At 44.4% G+C, this 23971-nt stretch overlaps 1 protein-coding gene across 7 annotated transcripts in view; it reads left to right on the top strand.

Annotated features, from left to right (window-relative positions):
- The window catches only part of NINL (ninein like), a 248261-nt gene extending 238916 nt beyond the window's left edge, over positions 1-9345 (top strand). For all 7 annotated transcript variants that reach the window (XM_077486175.1, XM_077486181.1, XM_077486177.1 and 4 more), the window contains 3 exons: positions 59-271; positions 2039-2152; positions 4348-9345. In XM_077486175.1, coding sequence (XP_077342301.1) covers positions 59-271; positions 2039-2152; positions 4348-4539 — 519 coding nt within the window. In that variant the 3' untranslated portion in view covers positions 4540-9345. The remainder of the gene's footprint in view (positions 1-58; positions 272-2038; positions 2153-4347) is intronic.
- Positions 9346-23971: the final 14626 nt, after the last annotated feature.

Below are 23971 nucleotides of genomic sequence, written 5' to 3' on the forward strand. Positions count from 1 at the left end.
TTTTGTGGTGTACCATGTATATGTTGTGTATAAGTGTTCACAATTTGTCATTCCGCAGCTATTAGAAGCCAACAGCAAGCTGACCCTTGCACAATCACAGCAAATACGGGAAGTCCAGCAGTGGAAGGAGAAGGTGAGCAGTTATGTTCCTAAGGAGCAGTTGTCGCATCTACAGAGCAGACTGTCAGAAGAGCAGCAGAAGGTCCAGCAGCTCCAAGAGAGGTTGAGATTTCACGCAGAGCAGACCAACCGGCAACTGGCCATGCAACAGGTACATTAAAGATGCAGACAATATGTATAGCTCACAGCATACCCTTGGCATATTTAGGAAATGTAGAATATAGTTCTTTTTCAGGGCTCTATATAATAAAACCACACTTTTATATTTTGCTGTACACATAAATACACAGCTGTGATGCACAAATATTTACAAACCAGTGACTGGTCACACTACTCTGCTATTGAGTAAGCTAAGGGGTGTTTTGAAGTTCCTTATTGGTGGAATTTGATGCACATGCCTTTTTTCCAACCTAGCTATGTAACATAGGACTGGTAATAGGCCACTTCCATCGGAGTCAGGACACTAAATACCAGAGATGGCGAACACTGACACCCCAGATGTTTTGGAACTACATTTCCCATGATGCTTACCTACACGGCAGAGTGCATGAGCATCATGGTAAATAATGGCACGTACATGCTATTTGTTAGAAATATTGTATAAATGGACAACTTTGTGTTTTCATTTTCTTTACACATTTTCCAAAAACTTGTAGGAAAAAATTACACGTTCAAAAGACTCATTATGCCTCATACATTATATGTTGAATGTTTTCTTTCCAAAATGGTTTCATTTTGGGGGTATTTCCATTGTCCTGGTGCTCCATGGCCTTCAAACGTGTAAGAGGTAGTCAAGAAATTATATGTGTAATTTATGCTCCTAGAACACCTGATGGTGCTCCTTGCATGTTGGGCCTCTGTATGTGACCACACATGTAATATCGCCATACTCAGGAGGAGTAGTAGAATGTGTTTTGGGGTGTAATTTGTGCTATGCATATGCTGTGTGTGTGAGAAATAACCTGCTAATATAACAATTTTGTGAAAAAGAAAAAAAAAATATTTTGCAAAGAATTGTGGAAAAAAAATTACAACTTCAAAAAACTCACCATGCCTCTAACTAAATACCTTGGAATTTTTACTTTCCAAAAGGGGTCATGGGGGGGGTATTTGTACTTTCCTGGCATGTTAGGCCTGTTAGGCCCCTTTGACACATACGGACAGCAAGCAGATGTTCACGGGGGGGATCATTACGGATCCGTCCCATGTGAAAGGGGCCTATGAGTCTCAAGAAATGAGATAGACCGTCAGTACTTCAGGTGTGATCAATTTTCTGAGATTGGCACCATAGCTTTTGGTCTCTATAACTTTCACAAAGACCAAATATATGTAGCAGTATAAATTGTGGCCAAAATTTATGAAGAAAAATTTTAATTTTCAAAATCCTATAACGGAAACAAAGAAAAATTATTATTTTTTTACAGAATTTTTGGTCTTTTTTTCTTTTATAACACACACAAAAAAAATATGTCATATAGGTACAGTGTTGCATGACTGAGTAATTGACATTCAAATTGTGAGAGCACCGAAAACTGAAAATTGGTCTAGTAGGAATGGGGGTTAAAGTGCCCAGTGGGTAAGAGGTTAAGAAATTTTACTGCCAAAAATTAAGTCTTTTTTCATGTATGGGAAAAATAAAAATAAAATGCTCTGGAGCTGTTACAACATCATGCAGATGATTAAAATGTTTTAATATTTTATTTACAAATAAGCAGCTATCAGAATGGGCAAGGGAAAAATAAAGGCAGCTTAGCAGTGTGAACGCTTGCAAGCTTTACACAACAGTACCCCGATTGCATGATAATAGCACGTGTACATTTGAATGCTAGCATTTAATGGCTTTCTCCTTTCACTGCATTGAAGCTAGCAATAGGGAACCATGTATATACACACACATTCATTTATAATGTCTCTGCAGGAGGAACATGAGCGGCTGCTGCGGCGGATGGAGGAACGGATGCAGGAAGTAGAAATGAATCTAAAGAATTTGCGGGTCATGTTGCGGGAAAAAGTGGACCAGCTTAAGGAACAGGTAGGTGTAGCAGTGCAGTGGGAGGTGCATTCTGGGAATGTGCAAATTATACTGTACTGTTACTACATTGGTCTTACAACTTTTTACATTTTGAACATGGCAGAATATCTAGCTGTTGTTTTCCCCTTTTACGGTCACAGATCTGTTTTTGGAATTCATTCATAAAAGGCTATAAATTAAGTTTCTGCTGTAAAAGTTTTCTTGTCTTCCGAAAAATCAAAACCATGGGAAATCTCTTTTTCACCCAAGTAGTCCATCCCACTGTGCAGTGCATGTAAGGACATCTGTTTTTTTTTTTCTCCCCCTTGGCAATGCAATATTGCTGTTCAGTTTGTATGAAACACTGAAGCATGTTCTGAAATTTCCAGGTTATTCAATCTATTTAAAATGAAAAGCTAGTCTTCTAGGGTAACCAGTCATTTCTACTCCATTCATGTAAGCATATTAAAGGGACATGTGTACAATATATTTTGCATGATTTACTTTCAGTGGTCTGACATTAAAATAGTGTGGATTAAAAGATAAGTTCACCTTTTGAACATGTATTTGGGTTGTAACACGTTCAACACCTCCCCACCCCCCTCGCCCCTTTCCTGTGACAGCGTGTAGGGGTTCCTCTACCCCGCAGCTGTCATATTTTAAAATTGGCATGGCTGTGCGGGGCTCCACCTACACAGTTGCGTCATTCATTCACAGAGATCTGTGAATGAATAAAGTAAAGTCCAGTTTGCCACTGCAGCAGACAGATTTGTAGTTTAAATAGATTGCGTGCTGATCAGCGAGCTTGTAGTCCATTCACATTCCCTCCAGATTTCAAACTGAAAGCCCTATGCCGGTACAGGCAGGAAGGCTGACACTGGTAAAAATGTGCCAAATGTCTGAAAGGTGCTCAGTACGCGGCACTCAAACTCAAAACCATGATATCGCCAGTACTCAGTAGCCTGATAGAATGTTAACCTAAAAATATAGCAGTGCTGTATATGTATGTGCTTAGATGCAACTACAAATATACAGGCATACAATACGTGCAAACTGGGAAGCAGCGGAGTGGGTAACCCATTAACTAAACATAGTCTACTGTCACTAGTATGGTATGCTGCCTGCCATAGAGGTGGAGCTCCATCTGTGCAACAAAAACCAAAAGAAGGAGGGGAGAGACAGTGCAAGGATCGTAGTGCAGCGTCGCTATCAAAATCTTTATTGAATTCTCCTCACAAAACATCATGAATGGAGAGCACTAGAATGCAGGCTTCTGTGCATGCTCCAGTGGTGACATCATCTGGAGGCAAGAACGATCGAGGCTGAGGATAACCTCATCTTCTCCACCCCCACATCAGACTAGTTTACATGACAGTGCAGGCACCTGCTCCTTTATCTTCTCATTGTGGCTGAGGCACCTGGAAGTGGTTCAGCAGCTTCTATCCCAATTCCATTCTAGTGCTCTCCATTCATAGGAGTCCACTCAGTTCTGCACATCTGTGACTCAGCCGGCATTTACCACACTCTTTGATCACTCAGTTCTTGGTCCTGGAGGCGATGCTGCATCCACCTAGATTTGTATGATTGTTACTTTGAAATCTCACACTTAATATATGTACATGTTAGAACAACTCCAGAACACAGTGGAGTTGGTCCCAGCATACGGTATATAAATGCAATGTGCTAATTAGAAGCATTCTTTAAAAATGTATGGGTAATAAACCCCTTTTTCACTTGTTAGGCCCTATTGCCAGTGCATGTACCTTGCTTTTACACTACATATTTATTATTATTTTGCAACATGATTATTGTACACTCTGGAAGGGTCTTTGTTGCATAATGTGTTTAGTATTACACATTTTATTTCTACTATTTTTGAAATGTATGGCTCATGCAGTATATAGCTCATGTACATACTAGTGACAATAGTTTATACTTAAAGTTAAACAGTTGCATTAACTGATAGCACAGGAGCTTCAGTCACATCATGCTATGGAGTTGTTTTGTTGTGTACATATATTTTGAGACATTAAAAACATTTATCAAGCATCAAATCAGAGGTGTGTGATTCTATTGTTGGTTACTGGCACCATATACTGTATATATTTTAGGTGGTGATGGATCCTTTTCTAATGTACATATTGTCCTGTTACAAATTGGTGTAGATACCTCTACTAATCCAGCAAAAACTTTATTAATTTCTGTATTTTTAACAGCTGGAGAAGAATGCAAAAGCAGATATCTTGCTGAAGGACTTGTATGTGGAAAATGCCCAGCTGATGAAGGCTCTGCAGGTGACTGAGCACAGACAGAAGAGTGTAGAGAAGAAGAACTATCTGCTGGAGGAGAAGATTGCAGCATTGAACAAAGTCATTAGGAAAATTGCACCTGCCTCTCTGGCAGTTTGATGCTGGATCTGCACTGAGACTGATAGGAACTGATGATTTAGTAGTCAGTGACTCGGTGTCACCCCACCACCAGCCTTTGTCAGTATATGGCATCTCAGGGTGACCTTTACAGCAGCACCTTAGTGCCCAGACATGAGATGGTGTTTGACAGAGACAGCCAAAGGAATCTTCAGCCAAGTTTCCTTTTTAGTGGAATTCAGCAGGTATGCCTGGTGCATGCCTTATGAGGGTAGAACAATGGTAATTAATGCTTCCTATGAGAGGCTGCCCAAAATTCTAAGTTACATAGCACCCACAGCAATATAAACATTTTCCCACCATTTGTAATTGGCACTCTTTTACCTATCCTCTCATGTCAGAGGGCCACCTTACTTCCAGTTGTACAGAGCAGTCTATAAAGTGCAAAATAAAAAATAATGTATGACGTTCCAAACATATTTACTATTAACAAGACAATCCCATAAGTTAGGTAAAACACTTGAAGGGGAACTTTATCCAATATAAGTAGTGTCATATGCTGCCAACGGCAATCTTTTGAAGAACAGACAGTACCCCTTACTTATTATGCCTGTTTTCTGTCTACCACCCAGCCGGCTGCAGTTTTTATAATGTCATTGTATAATCTTTGGAGTTTAGACTCTATAAAGATGGGTTCAGTATGGTTCAACTTGCTGTTAATCTTCCTTATGATTTGTTGGTATTTCAAAATGGGCACCAGAAGTAATGAGCTAATGGTCTTTCTGGGACACAGGAGGCAGCAAAAATAAGGTATTAAAGCTACCTTGCACTTGAAACCATGTTTAATAGTGGATGATAAAAAGAACTAAACTGGGTACACACAGATCGACATTCAGCCAATTCAACGGCAAAGGTATTTTTTTTCTCTTCAAGCTCACAGGGTAATCAGCTGATCCATCATATAGCACAAGGCTTTTGCTGCAGCCCTGTTAGAGTTTCTCTTTTGATCACAACAGTAATGCGTACATTGCCAGTCTGCTATTTTTGTATGTATGTGCTGGAACACATTATGCATGTGACTGGCTTACCACCAACAAAAGGACCAAATATTTCTTAGATGGTGTGACAGTTACATGAAGCTGCTGAGATCTGGAGAACAATTGACTGTTACAGTATATTACCTGTTAGTGGCTGCTGTGCAGTCTGTTGGAAAATATTCTGTATATAGTTTTGTATGTCGCTGTTGCTCTACAACCTGAAATTACTGAAAGACTGTAAAAACTCAAAGTACAAAATGCCTTATTTCATAGCAACCAACCATCATTAATGCTTCTTTAACACCACTAAACTGTATTCTGATTGGTTACTATAGGTTAGCCTACCTTGCGCATCATTACAGCACAGTAAAGTACAAGGACTTTTTCAGCATTTTTTGTGGGCATTGATAATACATGGCAGATGGCTCATCCTGTATGTATAAGATGTTATATTTAAAAATGTGTCTGATATTGTTTTAGGCAGTATGTACACTGTCATAGTCATGCTCTACTGAAAATGCTGCGTGCCTAGCTTTTATGCCAATACTTCATCTTTAGTACTCAGGAGTCACTCTCTAGTTAGTAAAAAGAATTGCATTGTGCCTTTTCTCTAACTTACTTCTGTAGCATTATAGTTCTGTGACTCGGGGGTAGGTGGCTACATCTGCTCCAATAAATGTCATTTTCAGATTTGGGCCCGGATGACAACATTTCTCCCACAACAGCATTATTGTCAGCAGAAGGCATTAAGCAAGCATTGGGGGTGCAATTCTATGTCTCTTTTTTTTTTTACACTGCTTAGCGTTAATGCAGGAAAGTAATTAACCTTTTTATCATGGTAAAACACAAGCCATCAAATACCTGGATAACGCTTTTTTTTTTAATTGGACAAGATATGTGAAACCTGCATTTAGAAAGTGATCCGATTGCTTTTTTTGTCAGAAGCATCAATGCAGAATCTTTTTCTTATGATTGAATTCTGATCCCCTCTACTAGACCTGCGCATTCTGCATTACAAGCTCCAAGCATAGAAGCAATTTCAAAGCACTGTTATAATGCATTTAAAATGTGATTGACACCAGTCATAGTTTATAGCTAGTAACAGGCAGCCTGCTATTGGCTGTATACTCTGACGTGATGGGGAACTAATGTCTCAACATTCCCAGACTTTGCCCCCTGTCAGCATCATTGGTTGCTAGGAGGCTGCTGGCTGTACAGCCAACAGCATCATTAACAACCAATAACAGGTGGGGAAGGGGTAGCATTGGCAAATATGTCGATTTCTACACAGCATACAGACAGGCGCTCTGCCTGTCTCTGTACGCCAACTTACAACTGATCATAATTACCTCCACTTTAATTATCTATGAACTGGAGGTTATTTTTTAAATTTGGTGCAGTAACTAACAATAACTACCTGAATGTGCCACACAGTTGGCTAAACTTCTAGAAACTGATAGGAGGACCTTTTCAAAGGCCATACTGTCAGTAAAATGGAGCAGATGTTTTATTGAATTACCCTGTAGGTGTTTAGATGCTAGATTGTGCTGTTTTGTTTGGCACAAATGACCACCAAGATTGTGTATTTTTTTTTTAATTCCTGTAAATTACTTGAACGCATACCTTTTACAGTTCTGTCAGCAAAAAGGCTTCTGATTTTATGGTACTGACAGGGTGGATGCACCAAACCGAATTCTATTGCACTGAGAGGTATAGTAAGGGAGGGTGGTAACATTATACCAAAAGGTCACTGATAATATTGAACCTCCCAATAAATTAAATCAGACAGGATAAATCTAATGAATTGGCCATAGTGAAAAAAAAGTATATGTTAAAAGCTATATATACCAGCTGCCCTTGTAGTCCCTAAACCATGGGGTGGCTAGTCCCAAACCAGCATCCAATAGAAGATGGGTTGTCTTGGAATATCTGTCTCTTTGCCCACATCAGGCTATCCGAGGCATAACTACAGGGACAGCATGGCAGATGAGCAATATTTGGAATCTTTATATCTGCAATTTTGTACAGATGCCACCCGGTAAAGGTGAATGGCAGCTGTTAAAATATTTTTTATTTGTTTTTTAACACTTACCTCTTTTTCTTTTTTAAATTTTACTCTTCACATCGGTTTCCTTTTTAAAATGGCAAGTATTAATGCATACAGTGCATTTTTTAAAAATTCAAAACCTGTCTCATAACGTGATTGTAGTCATGTGTGAATGTCATGACTCCTTGTAGCATTATTTTAGGTACTCCAGCAGGGATAGGATGAGGGTAACCGGATTTGGCTCAGATTACTTGAAGACATTCCATTTATATGAATTGTAACATTACCCTAAAACTTATATTCGAGGTTTGAGTGAACTGTCCTGGGTGGAATCACTTACTGGCTTCTAATAGCCATCTGGAATTCCAATGGGTAAATCAGGATTTGGATATTTTTAGCTTTATTGCTCTTAGTGGTTAAGTGAGGGCTGCCTTACTGCAAAAATTGAAATAACACTCCTTAAGCCACATCCGTATAAACTTGATTGGAAGAGAGAAGGGGTAAAGGGCCACAGGGCCCTAATTCGTACTTTACAGGCAAGATGGACAATGATATAGTACAAAAATATATTTTATGAACAATAAGTCATAACAAACAGGTCAAGTAAAATAAGAATTAAAAACATATGATAAGCATATGATAGTAGTGAGTATCTAGTGTAAACAACTTTACTGCTCCTGTTGTACTGTCCATAATGTAGCATGAATAAATGATCTAGTATCATGGGTAAGACTGTCTTGTACCCCAAGTGTTAAATATACCAGACATGGTACTAGTAGTAGTTGGCTGGAATAGATGCAAGAATGCCATTACACTTTTGCCAGAAAGATCTCCGAGTATTCCTGCAATAGTTTGGAAAGTATTAGGCCGGGTTCACACCGCTGCGATGCGGGAACGCCGCGAATCCGCGGCGTTTTCCCGCATCGCATTACTCCCGTCGGCAGTTCACACTGCCCTATGCGGACGGCTGGGAGTGTCAATGATATGTTAATGACACCCCCAGATCCGTCCGCAAATCGCAGTGCGATCTGCCGACTCGCACAGGAATCGGATCGCATGGTGTGAACCCCCATGCGATCCGATTCTGTTGCGGACCAAAAAAAGGGTCCCGTGCGAGTTTTCTGCGGGAGCGATGCGAATTCAGCCATACTATCTGTATGGCTGAACTCGCATCGCTACGGAGATCGGATGTGATATGCGGTGCGAATCACATCCGGATCTCCCCCCGCAGCAGTGTGAACCCAGCCTTAAGGACTGGGATTCATGGTTATGTCTGTTCTTTTTGTGCTCAGTTCACTGAGAAGTACACGTATGACTGCTTCCATCAGTGTACTTGGCCATTTAAAGGTTCTATAAATTTAATATTACAAGACATGCATACAAAAATTGAGAGGGATACCAGTTGTCCATACATTGATAGGCTGCTCTCAACTGAAAATGGACTTGGCCATCAAGTGAACACACCTGAAAGCACTTGTGTGTGAAAAAAAAATCTATCCTCTATATCTAATGCTATTTGTACTTTATGAAAAGGGACATTGTCTAAACATCTGTAAATTAGCATATGTCCATCCCTGAGCAGTGCTTTGTGTATTTTCCCTACATTCTGTATAGTTTTGTAAATGACTGTTTCTATTTATACAGCACAAATACCAAAGTGAGAAATGTGGCATTGACATGACTGTGGACAATGTATGAAAAAAAATGTACAGTTTAATGGAAATTTTGTTTTTTGTTAACATTATAAAGATCACTTTTTGAGTAGCTTCTGTGCAACTCTTTTGTTTATTAGCTCAGTGGAAGTAAATGGCTTGTAGGATTCTTTAGATATATAGAAACTGACGTGTGTGTAATTTTTATTTTACACATATAGTAAGTGATAGGGCACAACCAAATCGGTTTGCCTGCACATTTTTATTTAAAAAAAAATTTGTTTTAGCCTTCACATAAGGCAAAAGTTGAATTTGTGTTCTGTTGACAACTTCACTGGGACAACTGCTTAAAAAAACTTTGTGACATTATTCAAAGATGTTATATTGCGTTATATGGTATCTTAATTTTCAGGCATAAAGCTGAACTGTGGGCACAAAAACTTTTAGATGCATAATTCTCAATAACCACAAAGAATATTCACTTTGGGAGCACAAAATGCCCTTGCAAAACCAGATATGATCTTGTAAACATAGCAGAGACATCATCACTGTATTGTACATAGCCTGTGCATAGAGCAGAGCTGTGAGAGGGACTGAGCAGGCTCCACTCACTACTGGCTGCCTGCAGAAAACTACAAGAGGGGCAGAGACCAGACCAGTCACCCTGAACAAGAGAGTAGCAGTGACCAGTTTTTATTACAGGAAGCCAATGTTTCGCACTTGATTGCTGCACAGATCTGGAAGAAATACACAAGGATTCAAGAATACACTTGACTGATATATTTAGACAATATTTGCTTATCTTGGAGTTCACCTTTAAACCCTCATAGATCAGCCACCCCCGTCAGACTACCCCAATAGATCAGTAGAGTCTATCCCAGTGCCTGATCAATATGTCCCTGAAGACAAGCAGGAAGGAGCTGGGAGGAGAAACATTTTCAGGGGGTGAGGCATACACATGACATACACTGCTGCTCAGTGGGGTCCAGCACTGCAGACAGGTGGGCTGACAATCCAGGACATTTGTTGAGCAGCCTTCAGTAAATTTAGTGGACCATAGAGCCTGAGTAAGAGGTGGTGCGTGGCATTGCCCCTCTCTTCCAGTGCTTACAAAGCCACTAGGATTTTTCAGTATTTAGCAGGCCACATTCACACCCAAGTGATTTATAAAAGCATGCAAAACCGCAGTTTTAACATGCATTTACAAAATGTGCAGAAAATGTGGTTTGTGCATGTGATGCAATTCATTGATAATGACACTTCAAATGCAGCAAAGGTTGTGACATCATCAGTCCGACTCTTCACTGCTAGAATACACTGCTTTCTCTGAATGGCATAGCGCTGACTCTATTGTGTTCCATGTAAGAAACTAAAGGTCTCGGCCCTAAAACAGTGTTGTATGCTGCAGTTTATACCGCACATACGGCGGCTTCACATTAGTGAGGGACATAGTTTGTTTGGGCCAAATTGGCCCAAACCAACTATGTAAAGTATTTTAAAAGCTGGAGTTCAGCTTTAAGTGCACCATAGATCCTGTGTAATAAATGGAGCCAAGGACAAAGTGTGAGAGGCAGAGGCAAGCACTCCAGTGGCCATCTTTGTTATGGTAAAAATACCTATTCACTTCTATCTGATGTGGGTTGCTGGGAATTCAGAGCAGTAATAGACACCTTAGATCGCTGGTTTTGAACTCCTGTCCTAAGGACCCACCAACAGGCCAGGTTTACAAGATAACAAATAAATCACAGGTGATAGAATTTCCTGCTCAGTGATTGCAGTAGAGGACCGGAGTTGAGAACCACTGCCTCAGATGGACCCGTAATGGCTTTTGGCCTGATTATACATGTATGAATGCAGATTTTGGTTTCAGTTTCAAAGCTCTCATAAGCTGCTAACCCAGCATCAGAGGGTGGCAGAGCTGAGCACTCCAGTGGCCATCGTTATTATGGTAATATGACCCCTTCCTGCCACATAGTTTGGGAAACTGGGAATGTAGTGCAGAGCCGTAATAGACAGTACGCAACAGACCCCTAATGGCTGTTGCCATTTATTCATGAATACCAGTTGTGAGTGTAAAGTGTAATTATCTGCTAAGACAGCACAATCTGTACAGTGCCCAGCACTCCAGCAGCCATCTTTGTTATTGTAAAATCTTTTTTTTTTTTTATCCTGTAGCTATAAACTAAATTTTGTGGACGCACACAAAAACAGGATTTTTAAAACGGCTTACCTGTAAAAATCCTTTTCTTTGATGTACATCAGGGGACACAGTGCCATAGTACTTACTATGTGGGTTATAGGGCCACTGATAGGGCGTGCCAGTGTCCATCTCCTAAGGCAAGGCGTGTACTCCCTATATAACCCCTCCCACTACTGGGAGTCCAAAGTTTTGTAGCCAAGCAATACACGTGTACACCAAGAAGGGAGGGACCTCTGTGTCCCCTGATGTACATCACAGAAAAGGATTTTACAGGTAAGCTGTTTTAAAAATCCTGTTTTCTTTTCTTACATCAGAGGACACAGAGCCATAATACTTATTATGTGGGATGTCCCATAGCAATGGCAACTGAAGGGAGACGCAAAAAAAAGTAGGCCAGAGGACTCATACTGCAGCCTGCAGTACACTGCGCCCAAAGGCAATATCCTCATGACCTTTAACATCGATTTGATAAAATCTGGTAAATGTATGAACTGAAGACCAAGTTGCAGCCTTACAGATCTGAGCCATAGAGGCCTGATGATGCACCGCCCAAGAGGCCCTAATCGCCCTGGTTGAATGTGCTTTAACATGAAAATTCTCTTCTTTAAACCATAAGCCTGAATAATGACTTGACAAATTAATTTGGAAATAGTAGCTTTTGATGCTGCCTGTCCCCTTTTTGGACCTTCTGGCAGTACAAATAAAACGTCTGTTTTGAGAATCTGAGCAGTCGCCTTTAAATACACACTGACCGCTCTTATTACATCAATGGAATGTAGTGCCTTCTCTTCCCTAGATTGAGGCTCTGGGAAGAAAGAAGAAAGAACAATATCTTGGTTTAAGTGAAAACCTGTCACCACCTTTGGTAGGAAATCAGGATGTGGACGTAACACCACCTTATCCTTATGCATGATCAAATATGGCTCTTTACAAGACAGAGCCGCTAGTTCTGATACTCTTCTAGCAGAAGAAATGGCAACCAGAAAGATTATCTTTCTAGTCAAAAGAACCAAGGGAATTTCATGTACAGGCTGAAAAGGCTGATTCTGCAAAGCCGATAAGACCAAGTTTAAATCCCAAGGATTTAGAGGTGCTTGATAGGGGGATTAATTTGTGTTACCCCCTGAAGAAAGCTACGCACCAGAGAGTGAGAAGCCAGAGGCCGTTGAAAAAAAAATACTGACAAGGCCAAGATCTGGCCCTTGATAGTACTCAAGGCCATCTTCATCTATGACATATTTCCTGGGGTGCCAACCCCTGGATCCACACCAAGAAACATATGCCTTCCAGACTCGACAGTAAATTATTCTGGAAGCTGGCTTCCTGGCATTAATCAAGGTGAAAGTGAATGTCACCGCCTCCATCGGCAAGACTGACACGCTGTGAGCCCCGTCACCTGGTATGGATTTAAAGGGGAACCCCTACGCCAAAAAAACAGCGTGGGGGGTCCCCTCAAAATCCATAGCAGACCCTTATCCGAGCACGCAGCCAGGCCAGTCAGAAAAGGGGTGGGGACGAGGGAGCTGCCCCCGCTCCTGAGCCGTAGCAGGCCATGTGCCCTCAACATGGGGGGGTGCTTTGGGGAAGGGGGGCTTCCATCCCTCCCAGTCCCAGAATGGATGGGACTTTCCTGAATTTTTCCCTTTGTCCTGTGTACAGGGGCTTTGTCTCCCACATAACCCCATCTGTTCATTATACATGAACATCTGTACATCTTCTACCTCCACCAGTCTTCCATCTTACCCTGTCCTCTTCTCTCATTACAATATTTATATTTCCATCTGTGATCAATCATTCACATACCTAATCCACCCCAGTATCTGACTGATTCTTCTTCATACATCCCCACCTATTTCACATCTCCATCCCTCCCCACAAACAGCGATTACCTGTAAATATTCAGTCCTGGACGCAGACTGTCTGCTCCATGAGCAATTATATGGGAGTGCCTGCAATTGGCTGCAGGAGTTGCCTGCCTCTCTTTACTTCTTGATGGGCCCTGGATGCAAAGCTTTCAGCTAATCTCTGGGATCCCACATGTAATTGCACATGCTAATGTGAGAATGGAAATTCAGACCTATTTATTGTATATCCTAATATTCTAAGGCCTCATGCACGCTTGAGCCCCTCCTAAATGCTTCTTTTACAAGTGTTTAAAGTTTTTTCCTGCCCCAAAATGCCTCTGTATGTTAGCCTATGGATCCACGCATAAATAAATAGCCATTTAAAGGAGTTAAGAGGCAGGGGTGTTTAAGGGCACAAATCTGACCGCACCAAAATAAGGTCACGGAGATGAGCGTTTATCCAGGAAAAAATGCCCAATGTGTGCTAATACTAGGCTTGTTTAGCGCTTGAGCGTTAATTCATTTCAGTGGACAGGATAAATCCTTTTTCTGGCCAATGAAATTAATTGATGCCCAACTGTGGTACACGCATTCAGACACATCAAGTGTGTTTTTTCTGATGACAGAAGATGGACATCTAGGATATTTGACCAAAGCATCCAGTGTGCATGAGGCCTAAAGTGCTATTTATTCCTACCAAGGTTTTTTTCAGGCTCTAATACAAAGCCAAGCTGATTGTGTCTCATAATAAGCAAACATGCCCTTTTAAATTTTTATTTTTTAACCATTTTACAAATGGGATCTTCCTTATTAAATGTAATCCACTCTATTTACATTAATTGTTTTGTGTGCATTTACACACCGAAAAACACACACAATATGTGTATATACAGTGCGTGTAATATATATATATATATATATATATATATATATATATATATATATATATTAATATTTGGGGGTTGTTTAGCTCAAGTGTAGCTCCCGCTAGCGAGAACAGTCCACACAGATGATTCCATTTCAGGGCTTTTTGGCCCACTTTTATTAAAGAAAAACAAAGTTCCAGAAATTAAAACAAAAGTGGTTTCCCTCGCAGGGGGTTTTCACCATCAGCTTTCAATAAAACGATATTCAGCCTCCTGTCTTACACATGCAGCATTACAAACAAAAATACAGAGCCACCCGGCTCTCTTCAGCAGCAGACGCACCACTTCTCAGGCTCCCACATGGAACTCTTCTGACTACTGTCAGCAACCTCATACTCAGGTCTCTGGCTTTTACAGTGCAGCCTGCACTCTTCAGCTAGTTCAGTGCACACCTGCACTCTCTGGGTTCTCCCTTGCAATCCTGGACTCCTCGGGAGGGTGGAGCCCAGAACCATGGTCCTGACTCTACTATCAGGCTCACACACACCTGAACAATCGGTGTGCTGTTGAGTCTCAAGTTCCGGACCCAGGACTGGGGATTTCATCCCACTGGATCTCTAAGAAATCCCTGGGCTCTAGTTCCCAAAGTGGACTTTACTAAATAATGGGGAAACTAAAAAGCCAGTTTCCTCTCGAACAAGCAAATACCCTGGGGCCCCTCAACCTGCCTGGTTGAGAATCCTGGACCAATACACTGGTGGGGTACCACAATATATATATATATATATACACACAAACACAGTATTTCACAAAAGTGAAAAAGTGAGTACACCCTTCACATTTTGACAACACTGAAGAAATTACACTTTGCTACAATGTAAAGTAGTGAGTGTACAGCTTGTATAACAGTGTAAATTTGCTGTCCCCTCAAAAATAACTCAACACACAGCCATTAATATCTAAACCACTGGCAACAAAAGTGCCCAGACCATATGCTGCACGCTGCAACAAATTGACCTGCATGGCTGTCCTCCCAGAAGGAAGCCTTTTCTAAAGATGATGCACAAGAAAGCCAGTAAACAGTTTGCTGAAGACAAGCAGACTAAGGACATGGATTATTGGAACCATGTCCTGTGATCTGAGATCAAGATAAACTTATTTCTTTCAGATGGTGTCAAGCGTGTGTGGCAGCAACCAGGTGAGGAGTACAAAGACAAGCGTGTCTTGCCTACAGTGAAGCAGGGTGGTGGGAGTGTCATGGTCTGGGGCTGCATGAGTGTTGCCGGCACTGGGGAGCTACAGTTCATTGAGGGAACCATGAATGCCAACATGTACTGTGACCTACTGAAGCAGAGCATGATCCCCTCCCTTCCGTGACTGGGCCGCAGGGCAGTATTCCAACATGATAACGGCCCCAAACACACCTCCAAGATGACCACTGCCTTGCTAAAGAAGCTTGAGGGTAAAGGTGATGTACTGGCCAAGCATGTCTCCAGACTAAATCCTATTGAGCATCTGTGGGGTATGCTCAAACAGAAGGTGGAGGAGTGCAAGGTCTCTAACATTCACCAGCTCCTGATTTCGTCATGGAGGAGGATTCCAGTGGTAATCTGTGAAGCTCTGGTAAACTCCATGCCCAAGGGGTTAAGGCAGTGCTGGAAAATAATGGTGGCCTCAAAATATTGACACTTTGGACCCAATTTTGACATTTTCACTTAGGGGTGTACTCACATTTGTTGCCAGCGGTTTAGATATTAATGGCTGTGTGTTGAGTTACTTTGAGGGGGCAGCAAATTATATACAAACTGTACCCTCATTATTTTACATTGTAGCAAAGTGTCATTTCTTCGGTGTTGTCACATGAAAAGAGATAATAAAATATTGACAAAAATGCAAGGGGTGTACTCACTTTTGTGAGATACTGTTTGTGTGTGTAATTAATATATATATATATATATATATATATATATATATATAAAATTATTATTATTTTTTTTTATACATATTTCAACCAGTAGTAATGATACACTCATTTGCTTTTTATTTATTTTTTTCCCTTTGTTATCTTTACCCTTTTGTTATCCGGTCCATATGTCGTACAGACCTGACACACATTCCCAGTTGCTACAGCCACCAGGATTGTGTGTAAAACTGACAACCAGGCTCCTGCCTGTCAGATGGAAGAATTTGGGCAGATATGCTGCCGCCCAAATTGCTTCCTCATGCCTGTGGTAGCGACCCATGTGATAGTAAAAAAAAAATGTTAAATAGTAAGAAAAGAGTACAATAGTTTGTATGCACACAAATTCAAGGTTAGACATGTTGGCTATCTTTTTACTCGCTGCAAACTCATCTTTTATGTTTTACCAAGAAGTCTGTCATTTTATTGCGCTTGTGTTCCCGGAAATTAACTGTAGTGTATTTTTAACTGAAATTTTGTGTTTCATAATGCCTTTGTGGTAATATCGTATGACATATAAAATTGGAGCTACTACTGTTCTATTTTCTAGGGTGTCTGCTTTCAGACAATATATCATTTTTTTTGTGTTTTTTATGTGATTTTCAGGTCTAAAATGATTTTTTAAGCACGTATAAAAAAAAAGTCAGAAATGCTTTGTCAGCAAAAGGGTTAAACCACAGTGAAGCAGCCACACCCACTTTTTTCTGGAAACATTCGTATTTTACCAGTGTACACATAGCACGCCACATTCCTCCCCTTTAAGAATTGTCCCTCTTTGTCAAGTTCAAATGTTGGAAGGTATGCATGCTGTCATATCACCCTATCGCCTAACAACCCCCACCTCTTCCCCATACACTGACCATTCAGCATAGCCAGCATGCTTTCTCTTCCTGGCATACTCCTCCCAGAGAGCCCATTGCACATTTGCTCTGCAGATATTAACAATTATCTGGCCAGGATTGGGTGAGCTGCAGTCCCGAGCAGTGGTGAGCACCCCCATTTTTGTAAAATGGACTGATCCGAGAAAAATCTGTGATCAGACTGGAGATGGCTGAGGTGTGCACAGCTCTGCACCTATTCAGTCCTCTCCTTTGGCCCATTCCTGTGCAGATGTCACTCTCTGTGATGAGCTCTGTACAATTCCATAATGTGTGTGCTCATGTGAGCTGTCGTTACTGATCCAGAGTTGTCCTCCTCCTGAACCTTACTCCTACCTCATCACTCCCCTACAATGAGCGGGCATACAGGTCTGATCTCCTGTCCTACATGCTTCTTACAGATGATAAGGATGACATCACTTTTCTGAATATATCAGTGGTGGCTTCCATATTTTTTACTCATAATGTAATAACTAATAGGGACACAGACAGCAATAAAAACCTGACAGGTGTCCTAATCCCCCCCCCCCCCCCCCACACACACACACACAAAACTAAGAAAAAGTTTGGACATCGTTGATGGGAAAAACAAGCAACCTGTGGTGGAACGAAAGAAAGTTGCAAAATCTCTGGCCTACTTTAGTTCACCTTTCCCAGGATCTGATGAAGCCAACTGTGTACTGTGATTAAAGCTGAATTATGCCCCTTCTTCTGTTGGTTTTAGGCCAGGGGTAGGCAACCATGGGCCCTCCAGCTGTTGTGGAACTACATTTCCCATGAGGCATTGCAAGGCTGGCAGTTACACATGATGGAACTTGTAGTTCTACAACAGCTGGGGGGCCTAGGTTGCCTATCCTGACCTGCCTTAATGCTAGTATATTGCTAAGATAATTCCTGTGCATGCGTTTGTGCTCTCCTCAGTCAGTAGAGCACTGAGCTCAGAGCTACTGTGATAAGGAAGAGCCAGGGCCGGATTTCCCACAAGGCCAACGAGGCCAGGCCTTGGGGCGGCAGTGGGGCAGGGGCCACGACTTCTCGGCTTTCATGGAAGCCACCCCCTGCACGCCATGAGCAACACATTTTATAGCAATCCCAGGCACACAGCACAGAGCGGAGTGCACTGAGCCCACCACTCCTCCTCCTATGTTTTCCTGTACACAGAGGAGGAAGGGGGGAGCAGCACACCGCTCTGAAACAACAACGCGGCTGATCTGAGGAAGGATTTTAGCCGCATAGACAGACTCACTTCCAACAGTCCTGCCAGTGTGCCCCCCCCCGCCAGCACCAACAGCAGATCCCCCCCCTTCTCCTCTGAATGTCCTCTCTCCGCTCAGCCTAAGTCCGCTCTCCCGAGTCCCACCAGCAGCACCTCCCCCGCTCCTGCAGCTGAATGTGCTCCCTCTCTTCTGTCTGGTCTATGACAATTTCTTTGGGACTTGCAGAGGAGGGAGGCATGGGGGTGAAGGATGGGGATGTTATGGGATGAGGGAGGGGACACAAGAAGGATGGAGCTGGGATGGGATGAGGGGGGACAAGAAGGATGGAGCTGGGATGGGATGAGAAGGGGACAAGAAGGATGGAGCTGGGGTGGGAAGAGGGGGGGACAAGAAGGATGAAGCTGGTATGGGATGAGGGGGGACAAGGAGGATGGAGCTGGGATGGGATGAGGGGGGGACAAGAAGGATGGAGCTGGGATGGGATGAGGAAGGGGGACAAGGATGGAGCTGGGATGAGGGGGGACACAAGAAGGATGGAGCTGGGATGGGATGAGGGGCGACAAGGATGGAGCTGGGATGGGATGAAGGGGGAACAAGAAGGATGGAGTTGGGATGGGATGAGGGGGGGACAAGAAGGATGGAGATGGGATGAGGGGGGACAAGAAGGATGGAGCTGGGATGGGATAAGGGGGGACAAGAAGGATGGAGCTGGGATGAGATGAAAGGGGGACAAGAAGGATGGAGCTGGGATGGGATGAGGAAGGGGGACAAGAAGGATGGAGCTGGGATGGGATGAGGGAGGGGGACAGGAAGGATGGAGCTGGGATGGGATCAAGGGAAGGATGGAGCCGGAATGGGATCCGGTGATGGATAGAGCCGAGATGGGAGACGGTTGGAGCCGGGATGGGATCAGGATTGTAAATGGATGTGGAATGGATTGAGCCGGCATGGGATCGGGTGATGGATGGAGTTGGGATGGGATCGGGGATGAATGGAGCCAGGATTGGATCGGGGTGGCGGATGGAGTCGGGATGGGATTAAAGGAATATATGGAGCCTGCATTCTCTACATTACACACTTCTGACCCCTACACTCTGTACATTACACACTCCTGACCCCTGCATTCTCTATATTACACACTTCTGTCCCCTGCATTCTCTACATTAGACACTCCTGTACTATATATACACAATACTGTACATTATATACTTCTCACTAAAGTCTTCATTGTCTCAACAGTTGCTGGTTGATATGCAGTCCCTGACTATTTTAATGAAGTTGTTCTTTAAGGTAGGCTCAGACAAAGCAATCAAAGCATATTTTATAGGTACAAGGAAACTTGTTTTGTTTAACCACATCCATTGAGCCCCTCCCACTGCTAAGCACTTGGCCATGCCCACATTTTACCATGGTGCACTGTGCTCGCCGCAGATCTTTTCACTCCTCCAGTGTCCCTCATTCTGAAGTTCAAATGTTGGGAGGTATGCAGGAGGTAGGTCAGTGATGTATGTCAGTAGGTAGGTCGGTCATGTATGTCAATAGGTGAGTCAGTCATGTAATGTCAGTAGGTAGGTCAGTGATGTATGTCAGTGGGTAGGTCAGTGATATATGTCAGTGGGTAGGTCAGTCATGTATGTCAGTAGGGAGGTCAGTCATGTATGTCAGTGGATAGGTCAGTGTATGTGTCAGGGAGGTCAGTGGGGCGAGCACAGCTGGTGAAAATTGTAGGGAGTTTCTTACTGCTATAAAATTTAAAAGGCATTTTCTGCATTACAGAGTATTTTCTGTCTGTACAATTAAAGCCAGTTATTATCAGTGTTTTCGTGTGTGGAGATATGTTTTTATTTGATCTATTGTAGCAGTCATCGATAAAGGACGAGAATGGTGGTGTGTGTGTGTGTGTGGGGGAGCGGAATTGAAGAACACAGCCTTGGGGCGGCAAAGGGAGTAAATCTGGGCCTGGGAAGAGGGAGTACATATGTGAAGGGATTTGTAAGTAGTAAAGCCAGGGATCACCCTAACAACATTCTAGCAACAAAGTACACAATATTAGCACAACTGTTTTTCAATTTTCAGTAAAAATACACTACTACGAAGTTCTTGCTCTTCTCACACAGCTATATACCCTTCTAGCAAACTTTACATAAAAATAGGGATTTTTAGTTCACATGCATTGCAATGCATGTTTAAGCTGGCCAACTGCGTCAAAGTAATCCCTCTCTGGCCAGGCCCTACACTACACTATACTAATCTACACTACACTACGTTACACTAATTTACTCTACCCTAATCTTCTCCAACCTGCCCTAATCCTCTCCACCCTGCCGTAATTCACTCCACACTGCCCTATAACCCAGCCTTAATCCACTCCACCCTGCTCTATAACCCAGCCCCCGTCCGCTCCACCCTGTCGTAGTATGCTCCACCCTGCCATAGGCCACTTCACCCTTACCTATAACTTAACCCAAATCCATCCTGCCTTAATCGCCTCCACCCTGCCCTATAACCCTGCCCTAATCCACCCTGCCTTAATCCCCTCGACCCTGCCCTATAACCCAGCCCTAATCCACCCTGCCCTATAACCAAGCCCAAATCCACCCTGCCTTAATCTCCTTCACCCTGCCCTATAACCCTGCCCTAATTCACCCTGCCTTAATCCCCTCCAACCTGCCCTATAACCCATCCCAAATCCACCCTGCCTTAATCCCCTTCAACCTGCCCTATAACCCAGCCCAAATCCACCCTGCCTTAATCCCCTCTACCCTGCCCTATAACCCAGCCCAAATCCACCCTGCCTTAATCCCCTCCACCCAGCCCTATAATCCAGCCCAAATCCACCCTGCCTTAATCCCCTCCATCCTGCCCTATAACCCTGCCGTAGTCTGTTCCACCCTGCCGTAGTCTGCTCCACCCTGCTATAGTCCGCTCCACCATGACCTATAGCCTAGCCCAAATCCACCCTGCCTTAATCCCCTCCACCCTGCCTTAATCCCCTCCACCCGACCCTATAACCCAGCCCAAATCCACCCTGCCCTAATCCCCTCCACCCTGCCTTAGTCCTAATAAATTCTAATACATTTTTATAGCTATAAGCAAATTCTTTTTTTTTACTTTTTGGGGGGGGGGTTTTGTGTTTTTTTTTGTCAGCGTCGGGCTGTCTCCCAGGGGCATATTTTGTTGTTTCACTACACATCTGCTGACTATGTTGGCTGGGATTATTTATTACTAGCATTTGCTACAGTAAGCCGCACTTGGATGGGAATTTGGGCTTTATGGGCTGTTCCTTTTGAAGCTATAATGTGGAATGAGGCTTCACCTGTCCATGCTGTAAGCAACTGTTAACTATTTTATTGAATGTGTCACGTGCAGTTTACCTTATCACAGCTTGGCAGACATTCCCCATGTATTTGGACTTGTCCCGAGTTGCTGTGATGTTTGTACTTGAGGCGCAATCCATCTTGAAGATAGTGAGATTTACCTTGTTCTCTCTGCCTTGTTCACTCCACCTAGTGTCTCTACGGGCCTGGCTCTATCCGCCTAGTGCCTCTACAGGCCTGGCTCCATCCGCCTAGTGCCTCTACGGGCCTGGCTCCATCCGCCTAGTGCCCCGCCGTGCCTCCTTCCATCCTTCAGTGCCTCTATGTGCCTGGTTCCGCCTGGTGCCTCTACATGCCTGGCTGCATCCGGCTAGTGCCTCTATGGGCCTGAGTCCATCTGCCCTGTGCCCAGATTGGCCTGGTTCCATCCACCTAGTGCTCCACTGGGCCTGGCTCCATCCACATAGTGCCTCTACTGGCTTGGCTCCATTCGCCTAGTGCCCAGCTTGGCCTGGCTCTATCCGCCTAGTGCCCCACTGGGCCTGGCTCCATCTGCCTAGTGCCCCACCGTGCCTCCTTCCATCCTTCAGTGCCTCTATGTGCCTGGCTCCGCCTGGTGCCTCTACATGCCTGGCTGCATCCGGCTAGTGCCTCTACGGGCCTGAGTCCATCTGTCCCGTGCCTCTACGGGCCTAGCTCCATTCGACTAGTTCCCAACCGGGCCTGGCTCCGTCCACCTAGTGCGCCTCCAGGCTTGGCTCCATCCACCTAATGCCTCTACGGGCCGTGCTCCATCCACCTAGTGCCCAGCCGGACTTGCCTCCATTCTCCTAGTTCCCTGCTGGGCCTTGCTCCACCCGTCTAGTGCCTTTACAGGCCTGACTCCATCTGCCTAATGCCTCTAAGGGCCTGGCTCAATCCGCCTAGTGCCTCTACGGGCCTGGCTCCATCCGCCTAGTGCCTCTACGGGCCTGGCTCCATCCGCCTAGTGCCTCTACGGGCCTGGCTCCATCCGCCTAGTGCCTCTACGGGCCTGGCTCCATCCGCCTAGTTTCCCGCTAGGCCCTGCTCCATTCGCCTATTGCCTCTATCTGCCTAGTGCCTCTACGGGACTGGCTCCATCCGTCTAGTGCCTCTATAGGCTTGGGTCCATCTGCCTCATGCCTCTATGGGCCTGGCTTCATTCTCCTAGTGTCCAGCCAGATCTTGGTTCATCCGCCTAGTGTCCAACTGGGCCTGGCTCCATCCGCCTACTGCCTCCAGGGGCCTTGCTCCATCTGTCTAGGGCATCTACAAGTCTTACTTCATCCACCTAGTGCCTATATGGGACCGGCTCCATCAGCCTAGTGCCTCTCCGGGCCTGGCTGCATCAGCCTAGTGCCTCTACGGGCCTGGCTCCATCCGCCTAGTGCCTCTATGTGCCTGGCTCCACCTAGTGCCTCTGCATGTCTGGCTCCCTCCGCCTAGTGCCTCTACAATCCTGGATCCATTTGCCTCGTGCCTCTATGGGCCTGGCTCCATTCATCTGGTGTCCAGCCAGATCTGGCTTCGTCCAACTAGTGCCCCGTTGGGCCTGGATTCATCCACCTAGTTCCCCACTGGGCCTTGCTCCATCCACCTAGTGCCTTTATGGGCCTGGCTCCATCCGCCTAGTGCCTCTACGGGCCCAGGTCTATCTGCCTAGGGCCTCTACAGGCCTTGCTCCATCCGCCTAATGCCTCTACGGGCCTGGCTCCAATCCACCTAGTGCCTCTACGGGCCATGCTCCATCCACCTAGTGCCTCTATGGGCTTTGCTCCATCTGCCTAGTGCCTCTATGGGCCTGGCTCCATCCGCCTAATGCTTCTATGGGCTTGGTTCCATCTGCCTAGTGCCTCTACGGGCCTTGCTCCATCCAACTAGTGCCTCTATCGGCCTGGCTCCATCCGCTTAGTGCCTCTATGGGCCCAGCTCCATCTGCCTAGGGCCTCTACATGCCTTGCTCCATCCGCCTAATGCTTCTATGGGCCTGGCTCCAATCCGCCTAGTGCTTCTATGGGCCAGGCTTCATCAGCCTAGTGCCTCTACGGACCATGCTCCATCCACCTAGTGCCTCTATGGGCCTTGCTCCATCTGCCTAGTGCCTTTATCGGCCTGGCTCCATCCACTTAGTGCCTCTATGGGCCCAGGTCCATCTGCCTAGGGCCTCTACATGCCTTGCTCCATCCGCCTAATGCTTCTATGGGCCTGGCTCCAATCCGCCTAGTGCTTCTATGGGCCAGGCTCCATCAGCCTAGTGCCTCTACGGGCCATGCTCCATCCACCTAGTGCCTCTATGGGCCTTGCTCCATCTGCCTAGTGCCTTTATCGGCCTGGCTCCATCCACTTAGTGCCTCTATGGGCCCAGGTCCATCTGCCTAGGGCCTCTACATGCCTTGCTCCATCCGCCTAATGCCTCTATGGGCCTGGCTCCAATC

Source organism: Lithobates pipiens, unplaced genomic scaffold (assembly GCF_037356315.1).
Source record: "Lithobates pipiens isolate NorthernLeopardFrog02 unplaced genomic scaffold, aLitPip1_a1.2 Scaffold_18, whole genome shotgun sequence".
Classification (NCBI taxonomy): Eukaryota; Metazoa; Chordata; class Amphibia; order Anura; family Ranidae; genus Lithobates; species Lithobates pipiens.